This window comes from Lactuca sativa, chromosome 9 (assembly GCF_002870075.4).
Source record: "Lactuca sativa cultivar Salinas chromosome 9, Lsat_Salinas_v11, whole genome shotgun sequence".
Taxonomy (NCBI): domain Eukaryota; kingdom Viridiplantae; phylum Streptophyta; class Magnoliopsida; order Asterales; family Asteraceae; genus Lactuca; species Lactuca sativa.
Window position 1 is genome coordinate 220431885 of NC_056631.2, and position 12947 is coordinate 220444831.

At 33.1% G+C, this 12947-nt stretch overlaps 2 protein-coding genes across 2 annotated transcripts; both read right to left on the reverse strand.

Annotated features, from left to right (window-relative positions):
- Positions 1-3040: 3040 nt before the first annotated feature.
- LOC111879014 (glucuronoxylan 4-O-methyltransferase 1) lies at positions 3041-4115 on the reverse strand. Its single transcript, XM_023875492.3, has one exon. The coding sequence runs from the start codon at positions 4055-4057 to the stop codon at positions 3176-3178; it is 882 nt and encodes a 293-aa protein (XP_023731260.1). The 5' UTR covers positions 4058-4115; the 3' UTR covers positions 3041-3175.
- A 3061-nt stretch (positions 4116-7176) lies between these two features.
- Positions 7177-12186, reverse strand: LOC111878988 (probable serine/threonine-protein kinase At1g54610). Its single transcript, XM_023875450.3, has 8 exons — positions 11062-12186; positions 10703-10987; positions 10276-10593; positions 9443-9670; positions 9155-9255; positions 8921-9035; positions 7831-8223; positions 7177-7625 (listed from the first exon to the last, which is right to left on the reverse strand). The coding sequence occupies exons 1-8, from the start codon at positions 11536-11538 to the stop codon at positions 7419-7421; spliced, it is 2124 nt and encodes a 707-aa protein (XP_023731218.1). The 5' UTR covers positions 11539-12186; the 3' UTR covers positions 7177-7418.
- Positions 12187-12947: the final 761 nt, after the last annotated feature.

Below are 12947 nucleotides of genomic sequence, written 5' to 3' on the forward strand. Positions count from 1 at the left end.
CGTACCCTCATTTTCTTCATTTAATATTCCCCAAAGTATTACCTTAAGGTTCATTTCCTATATCATATTTACCTCTCATCTCTTTGCATCTCATTTCCTTATATGTTCGTTCCTAAGGACTTTTCCTAAGGATCATCGCCTACATCACACAGACAATAATGGTTCGGGGATTAATCCATCGATACGCACCTAGTAAGGGTTGGAGTATCATCGCATGAATACGTAGTTACAACATCGCCTGAACTCGTAATTCATAGTAAGGGTATCATCACATGAATACGTAGTTACAACATCGCCTGAACTCGTAATTCATAGTAAGGGTTAGAGTATCATCACATGAATACGTAGTTACAACATCGCATGAACTCGTAATTCATCACCTACAGGTTGTGAGCCTGCTGGTGTTTCCACGAGGTTGTCTATAATAGTCCGTGGTCGCCATCTATACTCTGGTAGATGACTACATCTCCAAATTGTCGGACAAGGTTATAGTATCTTTCATCCTACATCACTGATTCATCATCACCTATCTATCACCTATCTCTCATCATTTTATTTCATCACACACCAACTATTTCATATACCCATGTTTTATCCCAACATATTTGTAGATATAAAATAAATATATATTTAAATCAATTTAAAATGTATAAAATCATTCATCCATCATAGACAACAAGTATTCAGACAATATGCATACATAGCACGTAATTTATATAAATACTTTATATCTATGTGTAAGATGAAAAAGACCATGCACTCACTTGATAAGGTGGTGACTCGGTACTCAGACATCGCTTCGTTTACTTTAAAATAATTTCCTCCGATGAAACCTAGTATTATTACAACTAGATTTTAGTCTAATATTTACCGTGATGAATTATTAGTCTTATTATTATTATTATTATTATTATTATTATTATTATATAAGCGTTTAAACAATACTTTTCAAACACTATGTACAGACAGGGGCCAGACATAAAACACTGGAGGGCAGGACCATTTTGGCATATAACACTTCTGAAATCCAACAACCTTATGCGGCCCTTTAAACCAGATTCCATGTATCACGAGTAGTTAAAAAGATATTATAACGACATTTATATAATAATAGCTTAAATATTTATTATAAGTTTATAATAACAATACTAATTTTAAATATAAGCTATATTAAAATAGGGTAAGCATAAATTACTTACAAGGGGGTTTTAGCTAGGAGTCGGGCTCTGCAAGGGCAAAACTTCGTCGCTGAATCTTTCTAAGAAAGATTCGTGCAGCGCTTCAGCACTCACCTTACTATACTAAAACTACAAAAAGAAAAGTCGAATCACGAGGGACCGAAATACTCGGGGGATAAAAAGAGAAAGACTCTTAAATCAAGAGAATGGTGCAAGAAATATGAGAGCTCAAGCCTCTTATTTATAGTAATTGTATTTACAAAAACTACCCTCCATAATTACTTAAAGACCGTATAGTTATATAAACGACTAAACACCCTTTCATAATACTATTTTAAATAGATTTGACGATATTTGTACTAAACTAATGTCGAAAGTACTCAACACTAGTCTTATAATAACCGCATCGTCGATATCTTTCTAATGATATATACATTTGTATATATATGTGTACATATATATGATTTATACTTTATTTTAATACATAAATATGCTATTATAATTTGTAACTCGTTCATACAAACTTCATTTTTGATGTTCTTTATATCCACGCGTTGGTATTTACGAGTACTACAACTTTCATTGAAACGCCGTCAACTAATTCTCATTCTACCCCAGATTTACAAAACTGTATCGAATTTATCGTGCTTGAAGAGTAGGGACCAAGTTTCGTCCATATATTTAACATACAAGCTCTAATCTCAACATTCTTTATATCTACGTGTAGGTAAAAATAAGATCTAAAACTTTCATTTAGACTCCGTCGGCTAATTCTCGACCGATTTTAAATTTAACAGTAGGAAGAGATTATATTGTTAAATGTCCGCGTAAAATTCATAACTTCTATATACGGACTCCATTTTCGTCTGTCTTTTTACCATTGAATTCCTATTAATGAGATCTTCAACTCTCATTTAGGTCGCGTAGGCCAAAAACCGCTCGAACTAAAATTCGAGTTTCGGGTCATGCATTGTTATGCCAAATGTTAGAAAATTCATAACTTTCCCATACGAAGTCAGATTTGGGTGTTCTTTTTAAGGACGCCCTCAGTTTAACATATTCTACGACTTTTGTTTAGATTACTAAGGCTAAAAAGTCCTCTATCGTAAATTCACTATTTACGTCTCCCGGTGTCGTGCCGGTTTTGCCGAAAAACTTCGACGGGTCATAACTTCTTCGTTATAACTCGGATTTCGGCATTCTTTATATGTACTGAACCCTTGTAACATATACTACAACTTGGTTAGGATTAATCCTTCTAAATAATCTTCCATCAAAAACCTATTTTTGATGCTTATTGTCTCTAAATTGACTAGTCGGATCTACGGGCGTTACAATAAGAGGATCTGATGAAATTGTTATTGGGTTCAAAAGTGGAGAGGGTGAAGAGGAGCAAAGTGATCAGGAAGATGAGGAGAGCACAAATGGAGATGTGGATTGAGCTTTGTCGAGGATAAGAGAGAGAGAGAGAGAGAGAGAGAGAGAGAGAGAGATGTGGGACCCTGTAATATTAAATAATGTTTTTATTATTATTTTAAATAAGACAAATCTTCATAAATGGTCCTGTGGCAGTGAAATGACAGAAATGTCCTTCACTTAACAGCCAAAAGTTAACGGAGTTAACGAAAATGACCATTTGTTAAAAGTTTTGAAACCACATGGACTATCTGTGAGGTTTTTAAAGATTAGGGACTAAACTTCAGATTTTCGAAAACCATAGGGATCGTTTTTGAAGTTTTGTCTTAGTTAAATTATGATCAAAACATTGCAAAATTGATAAACGAGTTATACTTTTGCTCGAATACAATTAATGAAAAACTTTATTGAATCAATATGGACTATTTTATAACAAAAATTCCTCATGTAAAAATTTAATCTAATACTCGTTATTTTTGTCATTTATTTTACATGCTCAAAAAGAAAAATCCAAGATTCTTATAACAAGAATCAAGAGCCAATTGAAAAGAAATCAATAATCAATATTTCAAAATCAAATCTCAAGGACAAAAAGGCTTGTTAGGTTCATCTCTATGGCTGGGAATTCCGAAGTGCCTCAATCTCCCCTCTTGTTTCTTCATATACCCTTCACACAAAAACGCATTAGAAAACTTATCTTCAACAACCCTGTTCACATCATGCACAAAAACATCGGTCTCTCCCTCCGCCCTGTTCCTCGCCATCATCCCCGCCGTATAAATCGCACTCATCCGCCCTGGTGCCTCATCATAGTACCCCGTCGGCGCATCCACCATGATCAAGTCCCACGTCGTCTCATAAACATCCTCCGGCAAATTCTTCAGCGCTAGTTGACAAACCGAGTGCCTGGTTTCACCCACCGCCGTGCACTCCGGCCCTTTTCCGGCTTCCATAAGGCCATCTGCTTGGTTCACCTTACTGTCATACGTTACATGATAAGATTCCAACATGGGAAATCTTTTCTTGATTTGCTCGATCCATGCTTTGTCTTCTTCAAGAAAGACTGTTCGGCCATTGAAGTTCAAAGAGCTCCACATTAAGCTATCGTGCCCTAGCCCAAAGACTAGAAAGTTGCAAGGTGATTTCATGTCTAAGATCTTTTTGGTTACCGATATTTCTTTGATGGTTTGTTGTGGGGTGATGGTGGAGGTTGAGTAGTGTACTAAGGCTTGAGCTAATGAAGGTGGGATTTTGTTGCAGGTTTCTGAACATTTTGGCGACTTTTGAATGTTTCTGAAAGAATCTGAAACTGCTTTTGGAACGACTTTTTGCGCAATTTGAGATGAACCTTGATCATTGGAAGATGAAAATGTTGATCGAAATACAAAGAGAAGAAAGAAGACGACAATGATGGCAATGACAAGAAGCTTGGTGTTCATTGGGTATTGTGTTCTCGACCTCATTTTTTTTATCAACAGATAAAACTAAGTTTTCTGGGATTGTTATGAAGCTATGGGGTTGTATTCAAGTATGTATATATACATATATATCTATAGAGAGAGACGGTATGGTGATGCTTAGAGTTAAAGTGATTATATTAAAGAATTCTATGATGTAAGACATGCAACCTAGAAAGATTCTGAATGAAGCAAAAGGGTAGTTGTTAAGTTTGGTGGAATATTTGGTCATTGAGTTGCAAAGTTAAAGACATCTTAAGTTGCTAATCATTTTGAGTTTGGTGAAGGCAGTTGCACCATGTCAGAAACCGATTAAATTTGCTAAAAGTGACATTTTGGCACTCTTTCTCACCTTATATATATATATGTAATATGTTTGTGTGCGAGAGAGAAAAGAGTGCAACAAATCTATATCTATCATATTTCTATTAGGTTTTTACCCTTGTACAATTTGTTCATTACATGAAATAACATTTTATTTTACACCAATCATATCTACATATTAAGAATCGGTTATCCTTTGACTAGTTAATTTATTTTATTAAACATAAAAAAAATAAAGATTGTATGCTGAAAAAGTTTGTGATAACAGATGATGAATTATTATTATTATTTATTTTTTTTTTTTGAGAAGGGAACTTATCTAACGAGGTTTTAGTCACTCTAGACGAACCTTCAGGTCACATCCCATATTGGTTGGGAAAGAGAAATAAGCATTTCTTTTAAGGGTGTTGATACATTCTCTGTCAGAATGTGTTCTAAAATTTTAAGGACAACATATTGTTTAAGAACTTAACAGTTAAGTAGGCCCAAACAAAAGCAATTTCAGGATGGGTGAGCTCTAAGAAGTTTTTATAGTACATACATTTGGGGATGTGCCACACACATACACATAACAAGTGATTATCATCATATACTTATAAAGGAAGCATTTTTTCTTTCACCACATTCATTTGAAACTCCCATGCATTTTTTATCTCACCACATTCATTTGAAACTCCCATGACTTTTCAATTTCTTTTTAATAATAATTATAAGTTAGTTAATTAAATTAAATAAATATCAAACCTAAAGTGTAATCATATATAAACTAAAGTTCAATATTAAAATCATATCATTACTTCTACTTATAAAGTTATGTTTTTTTAAATTTTAACATATTATATTTAATTTATTAGTTTTAATATTTTGTTGGAGGTAAACATTATCATTTTAAAGATATAATTTTGGAACAATTTGTATAAAATACTTAAATTATTAATTTAAATATATCATTACAAGGCCAACTTAAATATAAATTTCAGTTTAACTTAAACAACCCAAAGAAAATTTTGTAAATAGTTAAAAATGATTAATTGTAGTGTCTTTCTAATAATGATTATAAGTTGGTTAAAAATGTTAAATAAATATCAAACCTAAAGTGTAATCATAAATAAACTAAATTTCAATTTTAAAATAATATCTTCACTTCTACTTATAAAGTTATGTCTTTAACTTTTAACATATTACACTTAATTCAATAGATTTAATATGTTGTTGTATGTAAACCATTATCAATTTAAAGTTACAACTTTTGAACAGTTTGGACAAAATACTTAAATTGTTAATTTAAATATAACATTACAATGTCAACTTAAATATAAAATTTAGTTCCACTTAAAAAACCAAATAATATTTTGTAAATAGTTAAAATTGATAAATTGTAGTGATAAATGCAAAAACTAAATTGTAATATCAATTTAACTAAAATATTTCCTAAATATATTTTTATAATCGTTAAAAGTTTTCAAATAAGTAGCTTAAAATAACTTGCAATAACAATAGTTAAAAATAACTCTATATAAATGATTATATTGTTAGCTTTAAAATCAAAAAGCAATGTTTGATATTTTAAATAATTATAACGATATAATAAAAAATTAAGCTAATAAATTTTAAAAAATAAATTAACAATAACAACGACTATAAATAACATTAAAACATATGTTCTGTTTAATTTTATTCATTTATAACTTGCGGGTAGAAGTCATTCAAACGATTGAGATTATGCAGTTATAATATATGTATGTATTACCATATAATTCAAAATAATCAATATATTATATCAATTTCGTATACTAATTATTATATCAAATTTAAAAGTAACGTTATTGTTATATTTAAAAAAATATGTATTTGTAAAGACTTCAACTATATAAGTGTTTCTGCGCAACGCGCGGGTATTCGCCTAGTGAGTTGATATTGGTATGAGATTTTAGAGGTGATTATGAGTTGGTGTTCTAGGTATTTCAGTAAGATATCGGTATGAGATTTTAGAGTAATATGTTGACTTAAATCTTTCATTTATATGTGTCATGAGTATTTAGGTGTTGAATATGACTTGTAAATGGATAATGATACCTATAATTGGATTGTCCATACGATAGTTGAAAGGGACTTTTGAATGGGCAACAATACCAATACATATTACTTGTTTTATTTTAGATTGTGCATCATATTATGTTGTAGCTGATGGGAGACTATTTCTTGTTGGTGTTATTTTTGGTTTACAGTTAGCATGTGGGTTAGACTCATTAAAGCTTAGATGGCTAGCTTGGAAGGAGATGGCATCTTATGTACATCTTTTGTTATATGTTGGGTGCTAGAACACAACTCATGCCTTGTAGATTTTTGTCTTTGTATCAAGGAATGTAATGACGTAAACTTGTGTCCTTAGATCAATATGGAAGTGCAACTAGTGTAAAATATGATATTTTAAAGAAATTTTCGCAAAATGGGTGTGTTAGAAGTTGGAATCAAGTGTCAAATTTGTAGATACCTAAGCTTAAACTAGCATGGAGAAAACTATAGTGGGGAGTGGGGTGAAACGCCCAAGGTTGGTGTATACCTTTTTAGTTGTATCTTGAAGAGGTATGGGAAAGCAAAGATTGGGCCAACTTACAAGTCCTGCTACGAGTACATCCAATTAATGTTGCTTGCCATCTATAGACATTATCACTAGAGAAAAGTTGATTAAATTAAATGGTTCTATAAGTACTTGAAAGTAGAAAGCTTTTCTGCAAGAAATTTGGTCAAAAATGTATCAAGTTTCTTGATTGTGCAACCATTTGAGTAACCACATCAAGAAAGATAACCACTTGCCTGTACTTGTTCTCATTTGGGCGTTTCGCCAACTATCCAATAAAAAGATTACACGTGTCTTTGTTTTAAAGTTTTTTCTAAATACTTTTTCAACCTTTTACATTAAATCTTTAAAACCAGGCTAAAGCTATACATGACAAAAACCCCATCCGGAAGTACCATTTCTTGATGAAACGTAATGATTTCGTTTGTTTTATCTAGTTTTTTTTTTCTATTTAAATAAATTTCATCTAAAATTTCCTCCATACTGCAATAATGACTCCCTTTGACCATTATCAGTGTGGCCCTTTTTGGTCTTAGTTTTGTCAAAGCGCGCTTTACGAACAGCATGTTGAATTTGTCTTTCGTGTTCTTTAAGCATTTCATCCATATTTCCACCAGGAGGAACTAATGGGCCAGAATAATGGATCCGGTTTTTCTTCGGGGCATAACCCTGTCAATGATAATAATCATATCAATTCATTAGTATGAAGCCCAATTGATCATCTATAACAAGCTTATAACATTTCTTTTTCTGTCTATGATTTACATTACAAGGAAGAAGAGCAAATAAATATCAGCTTCTAATTGTGATATCAAACAGTCTGAATTTGACTCTGACAGAGTCACAATCTATATTGAAAATAGGTTTTACATACCTTCCCGGGTGGATGTTCATGCTTCTTGTAAGAACAATTAGGGGCATCCATTTGGTGAGATGATTCCACGTCAGCATCATTTAATTGGTGATACTTTCCATTTGGACGATCTTCGGGCCAATGTGAACTATTACCTTTACTATGGTCCAACCGTGAACTACCATGCCAAGCTAACGAATTTGAAAACTTGGACAATTGGGCCCCACGTTTGTAGTGTTGGGCCGAATCAAGCCCAACTTGAAGAGGTTCATCGGACTTTTCTAGGCCTTCGGGTTGCTTTGAATTTGATCGATTGTTGTAGATGCCATATTGTAATGAGCCTGCAGACTCGGTATCTTCTTCATGGTTGAATTTCTCACTGCTACTTTTAGGGTTTTGTTGTTCTAGTCGCTTCTGAAAAGCATCAAACATAATCATCATCATCATCATCATCATCACTCTACGTTTAGGGTTTAGCACAATTTTTACTTTTTTATTTTTGCTAATCACCACCAAAAACAGGGTGGTCTTTATCCCATTTGACCAACTTTTCAAACTTATCACAAAATGACCACTTATTTCACAAATGGATTTCGTTAAATACCTTTTTTTGCCAAATTGTTTTTTCAGTGGTCCCCACTACATTTTTCACGAAAATGATGTCATTTTCACAAAATAAAAAAAGATTTGCGGATCTTTTTGAAGATTTTTTGTTGTGGGGACCACTGATAAAGCAATTTTGCACAATAAAGTTATTTCACAAAAGACATTTTGTGATACAATTTGAAAAGTTGGTCGTTTTGTGATATGAACTTCTCCCTTTTTGGTCATTTTAGTGATTAGCCCATTTTATTTTTGGGTTAAATGCAAGAAATAGCTACTTACTTTCATTTCTTACTATAGGATTGTAATTTTAAATTTTTTACCCAAATAACAATGTCCTCAAAATACAAAGATATTTTCATTACTATAATTGGATAGACTTTAAGAAGTATATTATCCTAATAAAAAATTAGCCATATATATATATATATATATATATATATATATATATATATATATATATATATATATATATATATTTGAAATTTTAAGAGAGAAAACAAAATACCCGTATGGATGCATGCAATTCTGCATTAGCATCGGGTGCTGGCTGAGCTCTTGATTCTCTTGTACCATTTCTTAATGGTTCCACTCCACGTGGTTTTCCACCACTTGCTTTACTCCTGCCATCACAATAAAGAAAAATGAGTATAACATATCATGTGTGTGAAAAAGACGTAAATGCCCTCCTCCTCCTCCTCCTCATATCATATATCCTGCAAACAAAAGCAAGAAAATTTACCTTCTCATTTCATCATCCCGCATTTTGGCATCAAACTCCTTACTTGGTGGGTACTTGGGCAAACTTGAAGGGTGGCAAGGTAAAGGCTTTGTTGTGAAGAACTGTATTAAATACTCAAATGGTAAGTAAGTACATACACCACAGTTTTTTTTTTTTTTTGACTTAATGAGCTTAATGGGTTGATCACTTAATCTAGACAAAACTATACAATGTTGTTTCTTTTTTACTCTTAATGGGTTAAGTGACAGACATCATTACCCATTCATACAGAATAGAGCTTAAGTGTACCTCACTATGAAGTGCAGAAGAAGAAGATCCTCGGTTATGAGGTTCAACTGCAAGGAGAGAATCCAAAAGCATTAAAGCAGATGGAGGGAAATCCTTGAATGTCTCACCCACACACCGTTTGTAAGGCTGTTGTGGTTTAAAAATAGTGGCATGAGGCAACTTTGATTTTCTCCAGTACTCTTCAGATGGCGAACCACAAAGTTTAAAAATTTTGTGTAGTTGCTCCACCTGCGAATAATTATTAATACAAATGATTAAAAAGAAAAATATGAAATAGAGGGCAAAATAGTCATTCTACATGCATTTAATCACGGTGTCGGTTTTAATGACTAAAAAGGTGAAAAAAATCATACAACAGGGATTAGACTTGAAGTATATGTTTAACCCAATAAAAAAAACCTAGCTTAATACATACAGACATTATTTGTTACATTTTTGCCTTTCTATCCGCTAACCATTCCTTATGGATTCGGACTTGAAGCATATGGTTAGACATTTGGAGCTTTGATTTATTTAAAAAAGAATACTCATAAAATAAAAACTAATTGTAAACCTATACTTTCACATGTAAGAATACTACATATGAGATTTACAGTTTTGATTAGGTTCAAATTTGTGAAATTGGTTCAGATTTTTATTACATTTTTGTTTAGGGCCTTAGGTGTACATTTACATTTTCAAGTTGATTAGGTACAGATTTGGGAAATTGGTTAAGGTTTTCTGTTACATTTTTTAGCTTTAGGTTTACATATTTGATTTGATGAGGTTTGGATTATACAACATTACATTCAGCCACTTTATCCATACAAGACTTAATGGTTTATATAAAGTACCTCTGTTCTTCCAGGCATTATAGGCTTGCCAGCAAAAAGTTCAGCAAGGATGCAACCAGCACTCCACAAATCAACAGCTACTCCATAATCAGTAGCACCTAATAAAAGCTCAGGAGGCCGATACCACAAAGTAACAACTCTACTTGTTAAAGGTTGCCTTTGATTTGTGCTAAAAATAGTTGCTAGACCAAAATCCCCAATTTTTAAATTCCCATTATTGTCAATCAAAAGATTTGAGCCCTTGATGTCACGATGTAGGATTCCACGATTGTGGCAATGTTCTAGCCCACAAAGTAATTGTTTCATATAACATTTTATCTGCAAGTCAAATACAATAAATCCATATTAGAAGATAGAAGTTATGTGTTATTAGAAACAATTCTTCTATTCAATAAACAAGATGATTGCCTAAAAGAAAGAGATATACCTGTGATTCGGTAAACTTAATCATAGGAGATGCTGCAAGTCCAGCAAGATCATGCTCCATGTAATCAAATACAAGATACAAATTCCCAGAAACCCTAGATGTCAGTAAGCCTTCAAGCTTCATCACATTTGGATGGTCTAACCTACGAAGAACAATAATCTCTCTTGCCATAAACCTAACACTTTCTGGATCCATCTTAGTGAACCTTACCTTCTTTAAAGCAACAATCTTTCCAGTTTCAAGGTCTCGAGCTCTGTACACACTGCTGTAAGTCCCCTGTCCAATCTGCATCCAAATGTACACAATTTATATAAAATCTAACAGTTTCACTTTAAAATATAAGCAAAAGAAGGGCAGACCTTGTCTAATTTCTCAAATGAGTCTGCTCTTCTGGGCAACCATCCTTTAATGGCTTCCCCTGCAACAGCAGTGAGCCAAGAAGGCCAACCAGCAGCTTCTTGAGCACCATCAAATCCATTGGCAACGCTAAATGTTCTACAGATTTCAGGCTGGTGGTGTATCTCTCCGTTTCCCTTGGTTTCAGTTTTTGCAGGTTTTTGAGATAGTTGCACAAGCGGTTGCACTTGCACCACAGGTTGCTGCTCATAAACCACACTCTTTCTCTCCCCTTCATCCCATGGTGTTTGCCCTGAACTTGCTGTGTTTTCTCTGTTACCCTCTGAAATTAGCCTAGCAGTAGCTTCATTGCTGCCATTATCAACCTCCACTGCAACTTCATCCCTTCTTGAAGAACCGAGGAAACGTTTTGATGATCTCTTTGATTCCTTCTCTGAATACTCATTTGCTGATATTCCTTTCGAGCACATACACCCCATAACTGTTTCCAGATATGAAGTTTTACAATCCAATATATATCATCTAATCCAGCGATCCAATCAATTTGATCCTCAATATAAACGTTATTGATAGCTTGAAACCCCAACTTCCTAATTGCATTATGAACCTTCGATATAAAATAAACTGGAATGTCTACCCATGTAATCAAAACCCTAAATTCGCCAAATCGCACTAATAATTATGAACCCAAAACGATTCAAGATCCCTAATTAGAATATACAAACCTACCCCGGTGATGAAAAACAGAAACTCAATAAAGAGAGAGACCCAGATCGGAGTGTTGAAGAATTGTTGAAATTCAGATGAATGTGAAAAATTATTATCTTGCTTAAGTCAATTGAATGGGTCAAAACTCAACAACTCGATTATTTTATAGTTTTATGATGAGACGAATGAAATGGGGTGCTTGAGAATGACGACGAGTGAGGTGTGAGAAGGAATGGAGAGAGAAATTTTCGGATCTATGTGAAAGAGCGTTGGAATGCGAGGGATCGATTGATACGTAGCAGTGTCTGAGGGATGGAAGGAAGCTCGAATGGTTTTGAGTTTTGACTCGTGAAGATGAAGGCAGAAGGCAGAAGGCAGAAGGCAGGAAGGGAAGAGGGAATCTCTGACGACACATGGCATATTTTCTGTCATTTTCTTAACCTATATATCCATGTGGGTCCCATTTTGTCCTCAAGGATCCAAGGACAAAAGAATACTCCATTCTTAAATAATTCATGACACCTTATGTTAAAACTTAACAAAAATATAATACTTTTTTGCTTTGTGTTAACGTTTTTATTGATTGATAGCCCATTATTTAGATTATAATTTATGTGGAAACTAGGTTGGATTATAATATTTATTTAAGCCCATCAAACTGTAGGTATTGGGCTATCGGCTCTTATTAGGGCTTACACCGTTGGAAAAAAAAATAGATAATGGGATTTATTTATACTTTAGATCTAAAAATATTTCAATTTGTACGGAATCAAAAAAACTTTAATGGGTTTGGTCCCTAAAAAGTTGTAAGGACCGTTATATTATTTTAATTTATTTTTTTGTATTTTTTTATTTTTATTTTAATATTTTATTAATTAAAAAACATGCTCACCCAACCCAATAGTTGTGTCCTCTCCCCTTCTCCTTCACTTTCTTTTGCCTATGTATGCCCTTTTTTCTCAAAATCGATCCAACTCTTTTATGCCTCTTTTTCATCGAGGAAGCTATAAACACAATGTTTGATATAAAAGTAATGTGTTCATGCTTGAGATATGATTATCGAATGGTATGTAGAACCGATTTTTTTTGATGGATTGGTTGTAAGACAATGATATTGTTTTGTTTTGATCAACATTAATTTTCGATAAATTGTTAATTTTATCTAGTTCTAATTTCGATC